This window comes from Anguilla rostrata, chromosome 14, assembly GCF_018555375.3.
Source record: "Anguilla rostrata isolate EN2019 chromosome 14, ASM1855537v3, whole genome shotgun sequence".
NCBI lineage: Eukaryota > Metazoa > Chordata > Actinopteri > Anguilliformes > Anguillidae > Anguilla > Anguilla rostrata.
Genome location: NC_057946.1, coordinates 32,047,849 through 32,067,548, shown reverse-complemented (window position 1 = coordinate 32,067,548; position 19,700 = coordinate 32,047,849). Strand labels below are relative to the sequence as shown.

General features: G+C 47.4%; 2 protein-coding genes across 5 annotated transcripts in view; both read right to left on the bottom strand.

Annotated features, from left to right (window-relative positions):
- LOC135240080 (huntingtin-interacting protein 1-related protein-like) overlaps positions 1 to 1,675 on the bottom strand; it is a 38,652-nt gene extending 36,977 nt beyond the window's left edge. For both annotated transcript variants that reach the window (XM_064309269.1, XM_064309268.1), the window contains exon 1: positions 1,396 to 1,675. In XM_064309269.1, coding sequence (XP_064165339.1) covers positions 1,396 to 1,473 — 78 coding nt within the window. In that variant the 5' untranslated portion in view covers positions 1,474 to 1,675. The remainder of the gene's footprint in view (positions 1 to 1,395) is intronic.
- A 311-nt stretch (positions 1,676 to 1,986) lies between these two features.
- Positions 1,987 to 19,525, bottom strand: ccdc62 (coiled-coil domain containing 62). 3 transcript variants are annotated; one of them, XM_064309272.1, is made up of 15 exons: positions 18,988 to 19,525; positions 18,731 to 18,771; positions 17,932 to 18,054; positions 16,858 to 17,176; positions 16,372 to 16,538; positions 15,621 to 15,722; positions 15,258 to 15,429; positions 11,865 to 11,945; positions 11,168 to 11,256; positions 9,265 to 9,365; positions 7,328 to 7,484; positions 6,336 to 6,512; positions 5,733 to 5,775; positions 4,377 to 4,444; positions 1,987 to 3,535 (listed from the first exon to the last, which is right to left on the bottom strand). In XM_064309272.1, exons 1-14 carry the CDS (start codon positions 19,061 to 19,063, stop codon positions 4,383 to 4,385), a joined length of 1,710 nt encoding a protein of 569 aa, XP_064165342.1. In that variant the 5' UTR covers positions 19,064 to 19,525; the 3' UTR covers positions 1,987 to 3,535; positions 4,377 to 4,382. The 3 variants fall into 3 exon arrangements, with proteins under 3 accessions (XP_064165342.1, XP_064165343.1, XP_064165344.1); XM_064309273.1 differs by having other exon boundaries at positions 1,987 to 3,508; XM_064309274.1 differs by having other exon boundaries at positions 6,336 to 6,509.
- Positions 19,526 to 19,700: the final 175 nt, after the last annotated feature.

Genomic DNA, 19,700 nt, shown 5'->3' with positions numbered 1-19,700 from the left:
ATTGTATGTTTCGTCCGAGTGTTTTAGGAGTGTAATGCACGTGGGGCGTTTAGAATTGGGGGTAATTCTGACCGAGAGTTCGTCAAAAATCTATAGACGCATCAAACACGGTTTAGTGGCCGGCTGAGAGCTACGCATTAATGGTGTGAAACCAGGCAACCAGTTCGAGCGTCTACGCCAACTCACCACGTGACAGTTTCTGTAGGAGGCATTTGTGCCAGAGTGGGCAGGAAACGCAACTGCAACGCACAGGCATGAGGAAATTCTACGCTATTGTGACAGAAAGAACAACACGAAGTTGCGATTTATTTATTCGACAAAATGTATCGCAATGACATTCTCTATGCGAAATTAAGCAGCAAAAACTGTTCATCTGATTCAATGCAGGATTTCCTGAGCAATGCAAAACAGATGTCAAAAGTTGCAACAAATGGTGGTGGCAGATCATTTCCCAAGAGCTGATTGTTTATTTGAATTTACGATTTGCATAAAACTCTTGAGCCGGGGAACTTGAGACGAGAAACTAACAGAAATAGAGTTCGCGGGCGCCCCTCGGCAATGGTGTGACAATGACAGCGTTTTTTTGAACAAGTTCGACTGCATGTTTCTTCGGTCTTTCAGCATTTCCTTGTTGTTCTTACCAAGGTTTTCAACTTGGCCAGATGTTCTATACGTAGCCTACACAATGAAAGGGCTTGTATTTTTTGTGGTTTTCCATCAGTTATTTGTTATAGCTACCCTACTCCCGTTTTCTTGTATGAACAGTGGCCTGCCGATTTAGAAACGTACACGTGGAATCCGCATATAAACACACATTATACGACTCCAGAAACACTAAAGAGGATGACAGAGATGACAGGAAACAGAGCTAATGAACTGAATTTTAACACTACACACAGGTTGGTCAATGGCAACGACTACCTAAACTTAAGTCAAACTACTCTATATGTGGCTGGCATTCTCTCGTTCGACAGTTCCCTGATTATAAACAAGGATATTCCGCGTTACTAAGCAGCATTTGTTTTGTATAAGCTGCGTTTCGCTAAATCTCCGCGATGATTGAAATGCCAGATCAAAACTCGATTCGCTTTTCCGTCTTTTCGCATAGTGGGCCTAGGCTACTACTGTAACGCTACATGACATCCCTCTAGTCAGTATTTTTGCACCTAAAATGGCCCATATCCACAGAATACGTACACCTTTGAGCGTGATGTAATAGCGAAAAGCACCTGTCCGCTCAGCTTCACCTGCACGCGTATGCATGCGTCTGTCAAATGAAAAGACACATCGGAGAAAACATTATGACCCCCACATCAACGAGGGTCCCGTAAGTCTTTAAACACAACGTTCAAGTCATTCTAAAAACAAACCTCAAAAACCATTTGGTAGTGTTACCTGCTGCTTGTCAAAGTGTTCTTTCTCCGCCCCCAAACTGTGTTCGGCTCTTCGGCTTTTCATCCTCGAAGTATTCATGTTCCAGTATTCCCAGGGGGTCTTGTCGGTATATTTAGCCCAATATTAGCAATCGACGGTACATCCGCTCCCCCCACAGTATTACGGAGAAGACAGCATGTGGAAAGACAGTTGAAGTGTACATGCAGGTGATGTGTTCTGAGACGAGCCAATGAAAACGCAGCCTCGTCGAAAGCACTGCACTCGCAGGGGTGGGAGGGGAGGGGAACTGCTCTTTTAAATGAATGTAGCTGCATCACGGGAGGGCGTATTATGTTCACGATACGTGGATTCCTTCCTAAGGTGGGGGGAAGAAACAAATTTTAAATATCGGGACAGGGTAGGAGTACAAGGAAGGTGCACGATTTACCGCGTAGATCATAAGTGGATCTTGATTGCTAAGTAGTAGGATGGTGCATGGCGTTCTTTTAGAAGAATTCCATTGCACTTACGTGCAGTACGTCATTCCTCGCGCTGCTGAACAGACGCGTTTGCAGCTAGCAGTAGGACACTGTAAGCTCCAAGAGGACACAGTTATTGTTTTGTAGTAAATTTATTTTTCATTAATGTATGAACCATTTCGACAGTGCGAACAGAATATAAAACTGTAAAATGGACATTTTTACAAATTAATTTACAAACGCCCTTATAAAATTAACTTAAGTATGTGCAGTCTGTCTAGAATGCTGTATGTTTGGAACGATCAGCTACCTTTAAATGATGTTAGCACCACGAAAGAGAGGTCTAAATGGTTGATATTGTTATTATTAGCACTTCTCAATTTACTAACACTCAACTTCAATTAAAAAGTTAACGAAATACAAACTTTTAAACAAGTTTTCTCATAAAAGTTTGAATGGTAAAAAAGGACTTCAAAAGTTTTAAAATGTCAGATTCTCCCATAGCCTAGAAGAATGGCATGACTACAGCAGTGCAATACGAAGGAATGTTGCTTCTGACAACAATTCCAAATGCTCACTGTCCCCACAGGCAAACTACATGTGAAAAATCAGCTCAGCATTCTGACCCAGCAAGAACACAAATCTCTTGATTGCATAATTCACAACACTGCTATTTATACATTTGGACCTGAGTTGTTCTTTAATAGTCAAGTAAAAAAAAAAAATCAGCTGTAGAAAAAGCTTTAGTGTCAATAATTTAGCATGTATCAAATTTCAACAGGCGAGTGTAAACCCCCCCCCCCACCCCCCAATGCGAGAGTTCAGCTGCTCAAGCAATCGGGCAGGATTATAGCCACCAAAACTGGAACACATGACAAACACAACGAAGTGCTCTTCCCCCTTCCTGAAAAACCGGTTTAACACAACTGATTAAAAATAGGTCACAGTCTAGTTAGTGGCTTCATATAATGCATTTTTAGGCAACCAGTCAATTGCAGGACAATATATGCAGTTCGACGCTGAAGAATTACTCATCGCCAATCACCAAACTGCATTGCGTGCCTTTCAGCTTACTTTTGGCGGTGAGGTTAAATGGCACACTTCTCACGTTTTTCCCTTACCCGGACTGTAGATATTTACTTGAGAACATAATGGTGACCCGTTTGAACCTTGTGTAGGCACTGCAAATTCTGAGGCAAGAGTCCAGGCATTATTCTTATTGAACAATTCTAGTATGAATGCCACATTTCTTCTTATTGGTCATACAATAATGGATTAAATCCCCCCCCCCCCCCCCCCACCCCCCACAAAGACTAGTTCCTGGCTTAAGAAATTTGCCCAGTTCTGTGTGAGCACAAACGCATGTTTAAAATGACTTTTGCATTGCCTTAGCAACTCTGACATCACTGCCAAATGTGCTCTTTGGTTTTCAGGCTGCCCATACTGTATAAGTGCAGAGAATGGCCACTGTTGCTGGCAGGACAGGGCAGGGCAGGGTGGTTTTGGGTTCGGTCGGCTGCTCCCCTGTGATAGTCCGCAGGTGTCCCGCCCTGCCCCGCGCCGCCCCACACTGGGTCCCCCTCTACAGAACCTCCATGGGGACCAGGTCCTCGCCCGTGTGGATCCTCCCCATTGGCTCCGCCAGTCTGAGGTACCTGTGCCGCCGCGGGAGAACGGACATCCTGGTGACAGACGATACGATACGTACCTGTCACTCAACCTGTAAACGTCCTGTTAAATGACTAGACCCTCCCCTACCCACACCCTAACTTGAATATATATCTTAGAAAGAATATAAATCTTCTGTATTTTAGTTATGTCCTACAAAATTCATTTTGTAGTTTCATTGACAAACATATATGTTGGGAATTAAGTACTCATATCGACACAATATAGATGATCTCGGATGATTCGGAGAATTGAAGTTACACATTTAACGATTCATATCACTATTCAACTTTTGAGAGCTAAGACGGTAGTCTTACGTATTTTCGCAATTTACTTTCAGTTAGAAAGTTGCTTAATGTGAACTGCCTCAGTTGTGCATGGCAGTAATGTGCAGCATGGTCCAGGCACGCCTGGCAGTCATACCAACAGCACTGACCCCTCATTGGCCATTGTTCCAGGGGAAAAGCCCCTGTCTGCATTTCCCATTGTCCCACCCTAAAGGAACCCCACAACTCTTTCATCATTCTCTCCCCGTCCACCTCGCCTAATGTGTGATGAGCACTCTGGTGCAAAATGGCTGCCGTGTATCACCCAGGTAGGTGCTACACATCGGTGGAGGCTGAGGCGAGTTTCCCCTGTTTCTCACTGTAAAGCGCTTTGAGTGTGAGAAAAGTGCTGCATAAATGCAAGACATTATCATTATTATTTTTTATGATGTTGGACAAAAACAAACATAGCAGTGTTGGGCAGATACTTCTGAAATTCTATCTAAAACCATTTTGTCTACTTTTCATGGCTTTAACAGGTTATGATCAGGCTTGCAGCAAAACAAAACAAAAAAGGAAACACACTTACTTTGGATCACACCGTCTTATTGGCACCGCCAACAAAATGGCTTCCTCCTGCATCCCAATGGTTCAGGACTGCAGGTTTTAAGTGAACATCAGAGTTAGCGCCTTTCATCCGTCACAAAGATCTCATCTATAAAACATGGCTGAGATTCCGGATTACTCATACTTTATTACGAGCTTCAGTTATAAAACTTTAATTTGCAGAAACACTCATTCGAGGTCACAAGCACTGCTGTGCATCAGCAGTTGGCTGCGTTAGCTTTGTCACATTTAAAAATGGAAAACAAATTGAAGTCATGAATCACAAACTGATGTACTGACAATACATATGAGGAGATGAAAGATGATTAGCACTGGGGTGGATATTTAGCATAATGGGTAACAAACTGAGCTATGGAAATGCAGGGGTGCCAAAACATCTTAAATACATCTCATCACGGTTATTTTTGACTTGTTTGCAAGGCAAAAATTGGCATGTCACCAAGGGGAAGACTGCTCGTCTTTCGAGGAATAGAAACGACACGTCAAATTTTAATGTGCCAAAAATGTACTTGTTGATGCGTTCATTCTTCATTTGTGAAAATTTGACATGTTGAGGTGATTAAGATGTATGGAATGCCAAGCACAGCTTACATTAAGGGGCACATCAGAATTTCTTGAATATAACGGAGCGCATCAGCATGGACCCTCAGGAAATATTGTTGTGGTAACACATGCCTTGATGCAATATGCTAATTTACACACAATTCCAGCTTTGCTGTTGACTGAGATTCTTTTAACCGAGTTGACATAAGCAATACTGTAATGCCATGTTGACACAGAAATTTCTGCCTGTCAAAAATAACTGTGATGAAATGCTTTTTTTTTTTTTTTTAGATATTTTGGCACCATTAGCTTTCCATACTGAGTTTGCATCTGCAAGGTTGCAGGTTTCATTCCCAGGTAGAACACTGCTGTGGTACCCAAGAGCAAGGTGCTTAAGCAGAACTGCTTCAGTAAAATACCCTGCCGTGTAAACTAATTTAAGCTTCGAACAAGAGCATCCGTTAAATGCCTCAAATGTAAGAACTGCATTCAGCGCTCTGAAGAATAACCCTTCATTTTAGGGTAGTGTCAAAATCCTACACAAGCTGCACAAAAGCTCCTTCCAAACATCCATTCACTTTTAATGACAAAGAGAAGCCGGGTAGCAGCTTCTCCTTCAGAAACGGGTCTGAGTCCCGACACAGGAGAACCTCAGACGATTAAAATAACAATGTGACGGGTGGGAGCCACACCAGTGGGAGTAATTTACACACCCCCAGGGCTGTTTCTGTCATGTGAGCTGCTTCACTAGGCCTGACGTCCTGTTAATATTTACCTGGATGTGAATGGGCATTAGCATCTACACAGGCAGTGCCAACCTATGGAAAAAGCAGAGTGGGGAGGGATTGGATCAGGACAAAGATAATTTGGGAAGGACACATGGGGAAAAACAGAAGATATATTTCAGTTTTTTTTTTTTTTAGGCATAAAAGACATATTACAATAAAGATGCTACACTGCTTGTTTGGAACCCAACTGTGAGCAAGATGGTAATGAAACCATTTTTGCTTTTAACAGACTTTGACAGTTAAGCTAGTTTAACTGCGAATGTAACTGTCCACAGACTCTTCCCGTTTCCACGGCAACAATTATTGAGATTTCAGTTTCTTTTCACTCTGGGGCATAATGCGTTCACAGTATGCAGACGTGCTACCCGATTATTAGACTCTTACTGGCCCGTTGGGTTGACAAGCAGGCAGGTGACAGAATTTTGGCTGTAGTGGGTGCAGTCTCTAATGGATAGTCTCACAGTCAGAGTTGGCAGGCGGTGAAACAGGCCCTTCCACATATCTGCACAGCTCTGGCATTCCTGGCGAAAGGCAGTCCCCAGATCTCACCCCGCCAGCTAAGAGCCGTCGCCCCGCCGGAGCGAGCGTACCTGGGCGGACTCGCGCCCGCCCCGCCCGGGGGCGGAGCCACAGGAGGGGCTGCGTGCCGAGTGGTCGGCCGAGAGGATGTGGGCGGAGCCGAGCTCCAGGCTGGCCACCATCTCCTGAGACTTGGCCAGCAGGCGCTGCAGACAGCTCGTCGGGGAGAGCCGCCCATCAAGAGTCTGCTAAAAGAAAAGAAAAAAGGATTTGCACCGCCAGCATCGCCAAACATGCCGTCTCTGTCCGTTCAGCCCTCACGCTCAGCGTGTGAAACATGGCTGGGTATCGCCGCCCCAGCGCCCAGCGCCGACTGCCAGCGTGGGGTACGTGTGAAAGGCTGCATATTTCTCATTCAGTAGTTACAAGCTAACGAGGCGCCTCACCGTCTGTTTCAGTAACTCTCAAATCCCACTGGATGAGAGACAAGAAGTGGGCGGAGCTGTGACTGATACACCCCGACGCAATCTCAACCAGCAGTTGTCCATTTGCACACTATCTTTTGATTGGCTGAAATGAGTCTGATTGACAGCGCATTGCACCTGTGTCCATTAGAGCAGGGGTCATCAAACAGGTTTGACCCGGGGCCAAATTCTCACGTAGCAAATACCTTTTGCGCCAGACCACCCCCTCCCCCCTCGCTCACCCAAATAAATGCTGGGACTGGGAGTACAGGCTACTAACTGATAATACCAAACGCAGGGCATGTACATCTTTGGCACACATTGCATCACCCCTGCTTTCTCCAAAAACTGATTCTTTTTCTGCCTATTCTATTAATTATTTATCAACTGGCACTCAAGTAGCCACTGCAGGCATATATAGCCTACATTCAATTGGCCTTGATGTATTCCATATTTTCAAACCTATATTATTTTAGTATAACTGAAGCAATGTACAGTAACATTTCTACTTTAATTAACATTTGGTGTTTGGATCAGAGAACACTTGCTGGCAGACCAGATGTGGCCAGGGGGTCCCTAATTGATGATGAATCACTCACACTGTCCGGGGACCGTGGGTGGGGTCCCAGGTCTCCGTTAGCGACGATACGGGGGGAGGCCCTGTATGGGGAGGGGCCGTCCGTGAGCCTGGGGCTCCTCCCACTCCTGGGTGATAGGGCGGGACAGTCCAGGAGCAGGGAGGTCAGGTCCCCCTGACTGAGAAGAGGTGAGAATCACCACGACAATCATCACCATAACAACCACCTTGGGGTCCCCCAGCATTTCAAATTTAAAAACGCACTAATCCAACCCCACTCGACGATCACACCTGTAGCCCAACACACACACACACACATACCTGTGGTCCCATCCAGAACACACACACCTGCATTCCAACATACACACACACACACACACTCCCACTCACACCTGTAGTCCCATACAACACACACCTGTAGCCCAACACACACACACACCTGTAGTCCCATCCAGAACACACACACCTGCATTCCAGCATACACACACACACACACACACTCCCACTCATGCACACACCTGTAGTCCCATACAACACACACACCTGCAGTCCAACACACACACACATTTGGCAGACGCTCTTATCCATCGCTCTGGATAAGAGCGTCTGCCAAATGCCTGTAATGTAACACACACACCTGCAGTCCAACACATACACATGCAATGCCACCCAACACACACCCGAGACGAGTTCGATGCATTTCTACGAGTCATTCTGAAACCCATAAACATTATGCCCACCTGAAATGAAACTAGTAAAGGTTTAATTTTGGGAGAAACATGACTCTAGCACTTTAGCATGACTATAACCATTTAGTGCGACTGTAGGACTTTAGCATGACTGTAGTGCTTTAGCATGACTGTAGGGGCGACATAGCTCAGGAGGTAAGACCGATTGTCTGGCAGTCGGAGGGTTGCCGGTTCAAACCCCGCCCTGGGCATGTCGAAGTGTCCTTGAGCAAGACACCTAACCCCTAACCCCTAACCGCTCTGGCGAATGAGAGGCATAAATTGTAAAGCACTTTGGATAAAAGCGCTATATAAATGCAGTCCATTTACCATTTACCATTTATCATCCATTTACCATGACTGTAGTGCTTTAGCATGACTGTAGAACTTTAGCATGACTGTAGTGCTTTAGCATGACTGTAGAACTTTAGCATGACTGTAGCGCTTTAGCATGACTGTAGTGCTTTAGCATGACTGCAGCGCTTTAGCATGACTGTAGCGCTTTAGCATGACTGTAGTGCTTTAGCATGACTGCAGCGCTTTAGCATGACTGCAGCGCTTTAGCATGACTGTAGCGCTTTAGCATGACTGTAGGGGCGACATAGCTCAGGAGGTAAGACCGATTGTCTGGCAGTCGGAGGGTTGCCGGTTCAAACCCCGCCCTGGGCATGTCGAAGTGTCCTTGAGCAAGACACCTAACCCCTAACCCCTAACCGCTCTGGCGAATGAGAGGCATAAATTGTAAAGCACTTTGGATAAAAGCGCTATATAAATGCAGTCCATTTACCATTTATCATCCATTTACCATGACTGTAGTGCTTTAGCATGACTGTAGAACTTTAGCATGACTGTAGTGCTTTAGCATGACTGTAGAACTTTAGCATGACTGTAGTGCTTTAGCATGACTGCAGCACTTTAGCATGACTGTAGCACTTTAGCATGACTGTAGCACTTTAGCATGACTGCAGCACTTTAGCATGACTGTAGTGCTTTAGCATGACTCTAGCACTTTAGCATGACTGTAGTGCTTTAGCATGACTCTAACACTTTAGCATGACTGTAACCCTTCAGCATGACTGTAGCGCTTTAGCATGACTCTAGCACTTTAGCATGACTGTAACCCTTCAGCATGACTGTAGCGTTTAGCATGACTCTAGCGCTTTAGCATGACTGTAGCGCTTCAGCACAACTCTCGCGATGCGGCTAGCCAGGCCATGGGACGCCCACTCACCTCCCCGGCGACGCCCGGCTCCCGCGCTGCAGCAGTGTCTCCTGCGCGCTCTCCAGGTTGAGCTGCAGAAGCTGCAGGTCGTTCTGCTGGTTCTCACATACCTAAGAGACACACACACACACCGACAGACAGACATATACCACACACACAAGCACACACACACACACAGACACACAAACGCACGCACACACACACACCGACAGACGGACATACACCACACACATAGACAGACAGACAGACACAAGCACACACACACACACACACACCACACACACAAGTTCACACACACACACACACAGACAGACAGGTCATGCCATGCTCTCCTAATAAAATACACTTATATTCAACAGACTTCACATGAGATATCTGACTGGCTGCTTCCATGGATTGGTCTGTGGGGTTTGTGGTTAAGATTCAGCTGAAACACGTTTCGCCGACCGCAGGGGACGCTGGGTACGGCGGCAGACTGGGAAACCGCAAACGCAAAGGGAAGAAGACAGAACAAGGGGGGACGGCCATTTCCCAAAGCATTCCTCCCGGCAGAGGCACGCGCCCCGGTTGGTATGGCGATGTGCAGCCGCCGCAGAAGAATGCCGGGGAGTCGGTTTGTGGCAAGCCCAAGTATTTCAGACGGAACGTCACGCTGCATTTCAAACGAGCCTCTCGCTGCCTGAAAGGCATCCGCATCTCCACATCTCCAGTGGGAGGCCACTGAATATACACACTGGGTATACTGCTGTGCAGTTACTGAGCTGTGTTCTCAGTCAGACACACTGGGTATACTGCTGTGCAGTTACTGAGCTGTGTTCTCAGTCAGACACACTGGGTATACTGCTGTGCAGTTACTGAGCTGTGTTCTCAATCAGACACACTGGGTGTACTGCTGTGCAGTTACTGAGCTGTGTTCTCAGTCAGACACACTGGGTATACTGCTGTGCAGTTACTGAGCTGTGTTCTCAATCAGACACACTGGGTATACTGCTGTGCAGTTACTGAGCTGTGTTCTCAACCAGACACACTGGGTATACTGCTGTGCAGTTACTGAGCTGTGTTCTCAGTCAGACACACTGGGTATACTGCTGTGCAGTTACTGAGCTGTGTTCTCAATCAGACAAATAAAGCTACATACTGGAGTAGCAAATGACAGAGCTGTAAAAGCTGTTTCTATGTGGTGCAACACATTCTTGAGTGTCAGAGCTAAATGTTACAAAATATTAAAGCAGCCCCCTCTCAATATTTTCAGCAACACTTAAGACACACAGAGGGCACACTGAGCTGTTACTCCACACAAACGCTGCAGGTTTATCTGTGTAGCTCTAGTCCTTGACTTTAATCCAGGCTCTTACTGGCTCCTGACCATTCCAATAAAAAATGTGCACAGCCCGGTCTTTCAAGTCTGGTAAACTGACAAATTGTTACACAGTAACATGCCTGCACACTTACTGTCCTGCTTTTCAGGTTCGGCTGGGTTTATAATAATAATAATAATAATAAACTGAAAGGACAAACCCACAGACTGCTCATACTGGAAAAATGCAGCTGTTGACATGGTCACCAAATAAGCAAACTGCACAATTAATGACACTTTTTAAATAAGACATTCTTGGCTGCCCACTTGGCCCAATTTTATGTGGAATTTTTGGACAGTTCACAAGGAAGCTGTCAGAGAGAGACTTAAATCAAAAACCTGCAATTTGATATGAGTATGCCCCAAATGGCTTATATTGTTTATTATATATAACTGAAACATATGTACTCTTATGATATCTCACACATCTGTACAGTGAAGTTATATGTCATATGGCTCTAAACAGTGAATAGGGTTTTGAATTTCTTCTGAGAAGCACGTACACAGGATGCAATGGGGGTGTGTAGAAGGTGTGAACACAAACACGGAGTGTACCTGGCGTAGGCACTGGAGTTCGGACTCAGTGCGGTCCTGTTTGGACCGGGCCAGCTGGAGTAGCTCATCCTTCCGGCTTTCATCTTCCCCTGTGCAAACACACCAGAACCTCATCTACCTACAATGCACCTCCAGCAGACCAGAACCTCGTCTACCCACAATGCACCTGCAGCACACCAGAACTTCATCTACCCACAATGCACCTGCAGCACACCAGAACCTCATCTACCCATAATGCACCTGCGGCAGACCAGAACCTCATGTACCCATAATGCACCTGCGGCAGACCAGAACCTCATGTACCCATAATGCATCTCTAGCACACCAGAACCTCATCTACCCACAATGCACCTGCAGCACACCAGAACCTCATCTACCCACAATGCACCTCCAGCACACGAGAACCTCATCTACCCACAATGCATCTCCAGCACACATCAGAACCTCATCTGCCCACAATGCAACTGTGGCACACCAGAAACTCATCTACCCACAATGCAAACTGCAGCACACCAAAACAGCATCTACCCACAATACATCTCTAGCACACCAAAACCTCATCTACCCACAATGCACCTCCAGCAGACCAGAACCTCGTCTACCCACAATGCACCTGCAGCACATCAGAACCTCGTCTACCCACAATGCACCTGCAGCACATCAGAACCTCATCTACCCCTCCTCCCCCCTCGTGTACCTGATGCAGCCAGCTCCCGCTGCAGTCTCTGGTTCTCCTGTTTCAGCCGGATGATGTCCTCAGTCTTCTCCCCCAGTTCCTCTGCAGGGACACTGTGCTTTAGTACCGTGCTGCGACAGTCTGCGCGTGCAGCAAAGCATGCAGGAAAGCTTGCGGCAAAGGATGCGGCAAAGCATGTGGCAAAGCACGCAGCAAAGTATGCGGAAAATCATGTAGCAAAGCGTGGTAAAGAATGCAGCACAGCATGCGGCAAAGCATGCGCTAAAGCATGCAGCAAAACATGCCGAAAACCATGCCGCAAAGGAGCCCCCCATGCACCCTGGTCACCGCAGAGCCGCAGAGGCAGCACGCTTCCCTTAAACCCCTTCAAACCCAAAAACAGGTCAGGTGACTCTGTGCAGTCAGCTTCTTTAATTGATCACTTAAGCTAAATGGAGATCACACCATGAAAACCATTCAGCCCTGTGGCTCTCCAGGTCCAGGGTTAAGCACCACTGCCTCATAAAAGTACATGCATAAAAACAGCGTTGTTTAAACGCAAACCCAAGGGCCGATTTAAAATGATAGCCCACAGAAATCTAAGTTTAACTTCATTACAATCAGTTTTTAAATCCCCCCTTTCTGAAAATGCAGGTCCCAAATCATCTCAGAAACAAAGATGAAAGATAGTGAATCGTGACACTGAATCAAGCTATAACACGCACCCTGCCCAACCGGGCCGCATAAGCAAAACATGTTCCTGCACCGCAGAAACCTTTGGGCGATTCACACCCCCACGACCTGCTTCCTGAAATTGCGAAACCGTACGCGGTGTCATGGGTCTGTGCCTTTCTGCGTGATCAGAGCGATGAGGCGATACTCAGAGAACAGACAGCATGCCGCTGAGCAGGTGACCGCTCTTCAAAAGCGCTCAACCTGACGCCAACATGTGACTGCTCCTTCCAGAGCAGCGGACGTGATTTACGTGTGTGTGTCTGCATGCATCTGTGTGTGTGTGTGTGTTTGTGTGTGTGTGTGTGTGTGCGCGTGTGTAAGGGTGTGCTTGTGTGTGGAGCGTATGCCTGAAGTTTGATTGTATCTACACGTGTGAATTTCATAACATATTCACTGAATTCTTCTCTACCTAGTTTAAAAAAAAAGGAAAAAGCTGCAGGTGGCCTGATACTTGTGGCCCGTGCTGTATGTGAGTGACCATGGCAAAAATCTCCAGGTGGTCTGATACTTGTGGCCCGTGCTGTATGTGAGTGACCATGGCAAAAAGCTCCAGGTGGTCTGATACTTGTGGCCCGTGCTGTATGTGAGTGACCATGGCAAAAGGCTCCAGGTGGCCTGATACTTGTGGCCCGTGCTGTATGTGAGTGACCATGGCAAAAGGCTCCAGGTGGCCTGATACTTGTGGCCCGTGCTGTATGTGAGTGACCATGGCAAAAAGCTGCAGGTGGTCTGATACTTGTGGCCCGTGCTGTATGTGAGTGACCATGGCAAAAAGCTCCAGGTGGTCTGATACTTGTGGCCCGTGCTGTATGTGAGTGACCATGGCAAAAGGCTCCAGGTGGCCTGATACTTGTGGCCCGTGCTGTATGTGAGTGACCATGGCAAAAGGCTCCAGGTGGCCTGATACTTGTGGCCCGTGCTGTATGTGAGTGACCATGGCAAAAGGCTCCAGGTGGCCTGATACTTGTGGCCCGTGCTGTATGTGAGTGACCATGGCAAAAGGCTCCAGGTGGCCTGATACTTGTGGCCCGTGCTGTATGTGAGTGACCATGGCAAAAGGCTCCAGGTGGCCTGATACTTGTGGCCCGTGCTGTATGTGAGTGACCATGGCAAAAGGCTCCAGGTGGTCTGATACTTGTGGCCCGTGCTGTATGTGAGTGACCATGGCAAAAAGCTCCAGGTGGCCTGATACTTGTGGCCCGTGCTGTATGTGAGTGACCATGGCAAAAGGCTCCAGGTGGTCTGATACTTGTGGCCCGTGCTGTATGTGAGTGACCATGGCAAAAGGCTCCAGGTGGCCTGATACTTGTGGCCCGTGCTGTATGTGAGTGACCATGGCAAAAGGCTCCAGGTGGCCTGATACTTGTGGCCCGTGCTGTATGTGAGTGACCATGGCAAAAGGCTCCAGGTGGCCTGATACTTGTGGCCCGTGCTGTATGTGAGTGACCATGGCAAAAGGCTCCAGGTGGTCTGATACTTGTGGCCCGTGCTGTATGTGAGTGACCATGGCAAAAAGCTCCAGGTGGCCTGATACTTGTGGCCCGTGCTGTATGTGAGTGACCATGGCAAAAGGCTCCAGGTGGCCTGATACTTGTGGCCCGTGCTGTATGTGAGTGACCATGGCAAAAGGCTCCAGGTGGCCTGATACTTGTGGCCCGTGCTGTATGTGAGTGACCATGGCAAAAGGCTCCAGGTGGCCTGATACTTGTGGCCCGTGCTGTATGTGAGTGACCATGGCAAAAGGCTCCAGGTGGCCTGATACTTGTGGCCCGTGCTGTATGTGAGTGACCATGGCAAAAGGCTCCAGGTGGCCTGATACTTGTGGCCCGTGCTGTATGTGAGTGACCATGGCAAAAGGCTCCAGGTGGCCTGATACTTGTGGCCCGTGCTGTATGTGAGTGACCATGGCAAAAGGCTCCAGGTGGTCTGATACTTGTGGCCCGTGCTGTATGTGAGTGACCATGGCAAAAGGCTCCAGGTGGCCTGATACTTGTGGCCCGTGCTGTATGTGAGTGACCATGGCAAAAGGCTCCAGGTGGCCGGATACTTGTGGCCCGTACTGTATGTGAGTGACCATGGCAAAAGGCTCCAGGTGGCCTGATACTTGTGGCCCGTGCTGTATGTGAGTGACCATGGCAAAAGGCTCCAGGTGGCCTGATACTTGTGGCCCGTGCTGTATGTGAGTGACCATGGCAAAAGGCTCCAGGTGGCCTGATACTTGTGGCCCGTGCTGTATGTGAGTGACCATGGCAAAAGGCTCCAGGTGGCCGGATACTTGTGGCCCGTACTGTATGTGAGTGACCATGGCAAAAGGCTCCAGGTGGCCTGATACTTGTGGCCCGTGCTGTATGTGAGTGACCATGGCAAAAGGCTCCAGGTGGCCTGATACTTGTGGCCCGTGCTGTATGTGAGTGACCATGGCAAAAGGCTCCAGGTGGCCTGATACTTGTGGCCCGTGCTGTATGTGAGTGACCATGGCAAAAAGCTCCAGGTGGTCTGATACTTGTGGCCCGTGCTGTATGTGAGTGACCATGGCAAAAAGCTCCAGGTGGTCTGATACTTGTGGCCCGTGCTGTATGTGAGTGACCATGGCTAAAGGCTCCAGGTGGTCTGATACTTGTGGCCCGTGCTGTATGTGAGTGACCATGGCGCGGTCTCGCCCCCCGGCGGCGGCTGTACCTCTGAGCTGGCCGCTCTCCGCCCGGGCCTCCCGGCAGCGGCGGTTCAGCTCCTGGGCCTCCTTCAGCGCCCGGGCCTCCCGCGACCGCTGCTCCTTCAGCGCCTCCTCCAGCGTCTGGAAGCGGCCCGACAGCTCCACGATCAGGTCGGTGGCCTTCGTCACGTCCTTATCCTGTCAACACACGGGCGCTGTCTGTCTGGAGCTCACACCAGGAGCGCTACAGGCGATTCCTAGTCACCCAGCAGCCATTAGATTATTACACACAAGGAACCCTGTGTTTGATTGCGGGTGTGATGTCACAGAGGGAGGTGGAAAGCCTGTGATGTCACAGGTCATGTGACCGGCCGGGGGGGCCCTCTCACCTTCAGGCTGAGCATGGCGGTGAGCTCCTCCTCGTGCGCCTGCAGCCGGCCCACCTGAGAGGACAGCTCCAGGATGGTGGCGTTCAGGCTCTGGTTTCTCTCCTGTAGGGGGCAGCGCAAGCCGCTACTTTACTGCTCAACCTGTATCACTGTGCCACTGTGTGAGTGAGCTCAACTCCTCGTTTCATTGCTCGTTTACAGCATCTCCAAACACTTAACCGTGAAAAGTATAAAGTATATTTCACAGGAAAATACATACAATGCTTAGAAGTTAGACTGTGTTACTTAGATAAGAGACTGTCTTTATTTACTCGAGATGAAAAAATAATATCCACGTACGTTTCTTGTGTCTCTCTTACAAGTCATTTCACATAAGGAATGTCCAGTGCATTCTGCCTGTAAGCATACTGAATGTAGGAATAACTTTAATAACTTTGTAGGGAAGAAAATCCAAAAGGCGAAATCGTCACTATTGTGACACCATTTATATAATGTAATGATAAAACTTTTTCAAAGAATGACTGGTTAAGTCAAAAGATGAAATATTCATAGAATACACAATTATCTATTAATGCCACATAATGCATTTCATTTTCCATGTCTTTTCAGCTTAACCCATGAGCTCAGAAATGACTGAGCCTCTCCAGGTCCTGGGCTACTGAGCCCTGATAAAAGCATGTTTTGATATGCGAGTACACAGTGACTGTGAGTGCAGCTGTGTGCAGTGTCCACCAGAGGGCGCTGCGGGTACCTCCAGCTCCTGGCACTGGCTGCTGGACTGCAGGTGCTGCTGGCTGAGCTGCTGCAGCTGCAGCTGTGTGGCGCTGAGCTCCGCGCGGTCGTCCTGCTGGCGCGCTTCCGCGATGCGCAGCTGCTTGGTCAGGGCCTGGATCACCTCCTTCCGCTTCTGCAGCTCGCCTGGGTAACGAAGAGAGCAGCCCGTCACCCGGGAAACGCAGAAACCCCGCCCATCGCCTGAGAAATGCAGGAACCCGCCCATCACCTGGGTAGACAGGCCTGCTGGGAGGCTCATCCTGTTAAGGCTCTGTTCCAGGGCATGGATGAGCCCGATGGTGTGAAATGGATTTGTGACTGTGTCAGTGCGGACTGACTGGTGGCTCCGTAAGGCTACACAATGGACTCGCTAAGGAAAGGCTGGTTTCAGTAGGCTGGGATAACTGTGCCTTATTGCATAAAAGAAAAAAGAAAAAAGAAAAAGGGCGCCCCCTGCTGTCACCCTCCAGCCGCGCGCTCCTCTGCTCCAGGGTCAGCACCCTCTGGCGGTCCTGCTCCCAGGCCTGGAGCTGCTTGTGGTGGGCGGTCACCATGGTGTTCAGCTCCTGGTCCCGGTCCTTCAGCTCGGCCATCAGCAGCTGCAGCTCCCGCCTCTGTTTCTGCAGCACGGCGCTCTCCGTTACCGCGGCGATTGCCTCGCTCGCCGCTACGGTCCCGCTCGCCGCTCCCGCCATCATGGACCCATTCCCTGTTACCGGCGTCACCGAGCCGCCCGCCTTTACCGCCGCTCCTGGCGTTACCGCTACTCCCGTCGTCACCTTCTGCAAGACACCGATGAACCCGATTTCATGACAATCACCAGGGACAGGCCCAAAAAAATAAATAATCACACTACAATGCCTCTCGTTACAAAAACAACCTCCCACATAACAGCATCTAAAAACTACATCCAAACCGGTGGTGGTGTGTGGTGAGCTTTGCAGGTACCAGAGACACAAACCACACAAGAAAAAGGCGGGAAACCTGTGGTACACATGAAAATCACAGGCAAATATATATTTCAACTACGTTAAAGCTGTTCACATCACTCCGTATAAGAGTGTGTGATAAATGCCGAAAATGTAAATATACCAGTAAAATTAAACACCTTCCCATCCTTGGTAATGACTCAGCCAGTGTTTCTCAAGTCTAGCCCTGGCATCTCACAGTATACATACTGACCCAGGATCAGTTTTCTCCTGTGCACATCCTAAACCTCATCTGTTTTGAGCTTGAGGGGTAAACTTATCCTGGATCAGCAGTCGGACTCTGCGGCACTTCATGAATACACTTAAGTGACTGTAATGTGACATGGTGTAGGCGGCAGTGTAGTATAATGGCTAAGGAGTTAGTCTTGTAATCAGGTTCGATTCCCCAGTAGGACACTGCCGTTGTGCCCTTGAGAAAGGTACTTCACCCACATTGCTCCAGTATATATCCAGCTGTATAACTGGATACAATGCAAGTCACTCTGGATAAATGCCTGTAAACTAAACTAAACTAAACTAAACATGGTGAACACAGGCCCTGGCCGTACCTGGCGCTGTGGCCTGTAGATGGCGCTGTGCTCGGGGGAGACGCGGAGGCTGCGGGACGTCCCGTGCCCGGTGCTGAGCCGGGCCGACGGAGGGGAGGGCTCTGCAGGGGCTCTGACATGGTTCTATTAAAAAAAAAAAAAAGACACCAGCGTCCCGTGTCAGTACAGCATCTGCCTTCAGCATGCTCACCGCTCAGAACGGACCTCTGCCCAAACATCACACTACGTTTGTCCCGTCCTACCCTCAGAATAACCAGACTGGCCTGAGCTTCATGCATCAAAACCAAGTCTTTTGTCTTTATCCACAAAAGGCCATTTGAAGTGATGATGTAATTCGAATAATCAACAATCACAATATTTCAGACATAACTTGAGGTTTGTAGCACTGTTTTCATTTAATTTAATCTTCAGCCTCCAAAAATTCTCTGAATTGATGTACAACAATGGGGCAAATGGAAGGTGTTAAACCCAGGTAACATCATTATTTAAGGTGACATTATGCACATTTTCTTTGTTGTGGGCAGAAGTATAATTTGCTACACATTTGAAAATGAGTATATTGGAATCTAACAGATAGGATGGCAGCTGGGAGAGCATAACTTTTAAAAACTGTAATAAGGTTATTCAAACAGGGACAGAAACTCAAATCTCATCAAAAGCAGTGATTAAATTCTGTATCGTTTCCTTTGATAAAACAAAACATTGTATACAAAAATACCATCTTATATCTGTTCCGAAAATCTGCATTTTCCATAGACATACTGTAGAGTGTAGATTTAGACTCTTATAGTTAAGTTACCTTTTTAACTGGGGTGCTGTGCCAGAGATCTGTGCAAGTACCTGAGAGATGGAAAAGGTTTGCTGGGTCATTTTCATGTAGCATGCAGTGGTGAACTTACAGAAAACCCTTCGATAATATGACACTGATGGTAATTGTAAATTAAAGTGAACATTAAGGGAATTGTTATTGTGCACTAGCAATGGATTACACTTGTACAATTACGGTAGATAGCACTGACTATCCAGATTATACCCAAATCCATAAAAATGCCTTACCGAATATGGGAGAAAAACTTGGTGCTGAACTTTTCAAGCTTTCGTTTGAACTGAATTTGCGTTTATCTGTGTCCATTGCACATTACTCATGGCTTGTGGATGAGAATAAATAGACACGATACAAGATGTAATGTCCCTGTCGGCGAATTACGTATAATTTTGCACTGCACTTGATAGATCATGGAATGGCAGGTTTAGTTTCTTTTTTCTCATTTAGCTGCGACTTGGACTTTACAAGGCAACAAATACTATTAGCTGAAGTTAAAACTTTCCAGTTAAATAAACCTAGCTGGCGCTGAAGCGACGCACATTTTTGTAAAACGAACATTAACGTTGTTAGCTAGCAGGTAACTGAGCAAGCATTAGCTACTCGTTAATACAGTTTCTGACATACTATATTAGTTATTACTGGTAACGCTTGCAAGCATTATTGGTCTTTTTCCGAGCTCACCAGACAACCAACAAGCCGATTCCCAGGTTATGGTGGAAAACGGCAAAGTTTTAAACTAAGTTTACAGTCTTTGAAGTATCCTTACTACTTTAATACTAGTTTTTTTCAATTTTAGGCTCGTGTTTCTGTTTTACAGGAAATGGCGTACCGTGACCGGAACTACAAAATGCTAAAAATAATCTTTTTGAAAACAAAAAATATTTAGACGACAAGTATATTTAAAATAAATGTGTGAACATTCAAAATGTTCAGTCTGAAAATT

Excerpts from the sequence above, each read along its gene's own strand:
- ccdc62 (XM_064309272.1), bottom strand. The coding sequence starts at position 19,063 with ATGGACACAGATAAACGCAAATTCAGTTCAAACGAAAGCTTGAAAAGT. Across the intron at positions 17,177-17,931 it reads TCTACAGGCCACAGCGCCAG|AAGGTGACGACGGGAGTAGC; the intron begins GTACGGCCAGGG and ends GGTGTCTTGCAG. Across the intron at positions 16,539-16,857 it reads GAGGAGCGCGCGGCTGGAGG|GCGAGCTGCAGAAGCGGAAG; the intron begins GTGACAGCAGGG and ends TTCGTTACCCAG.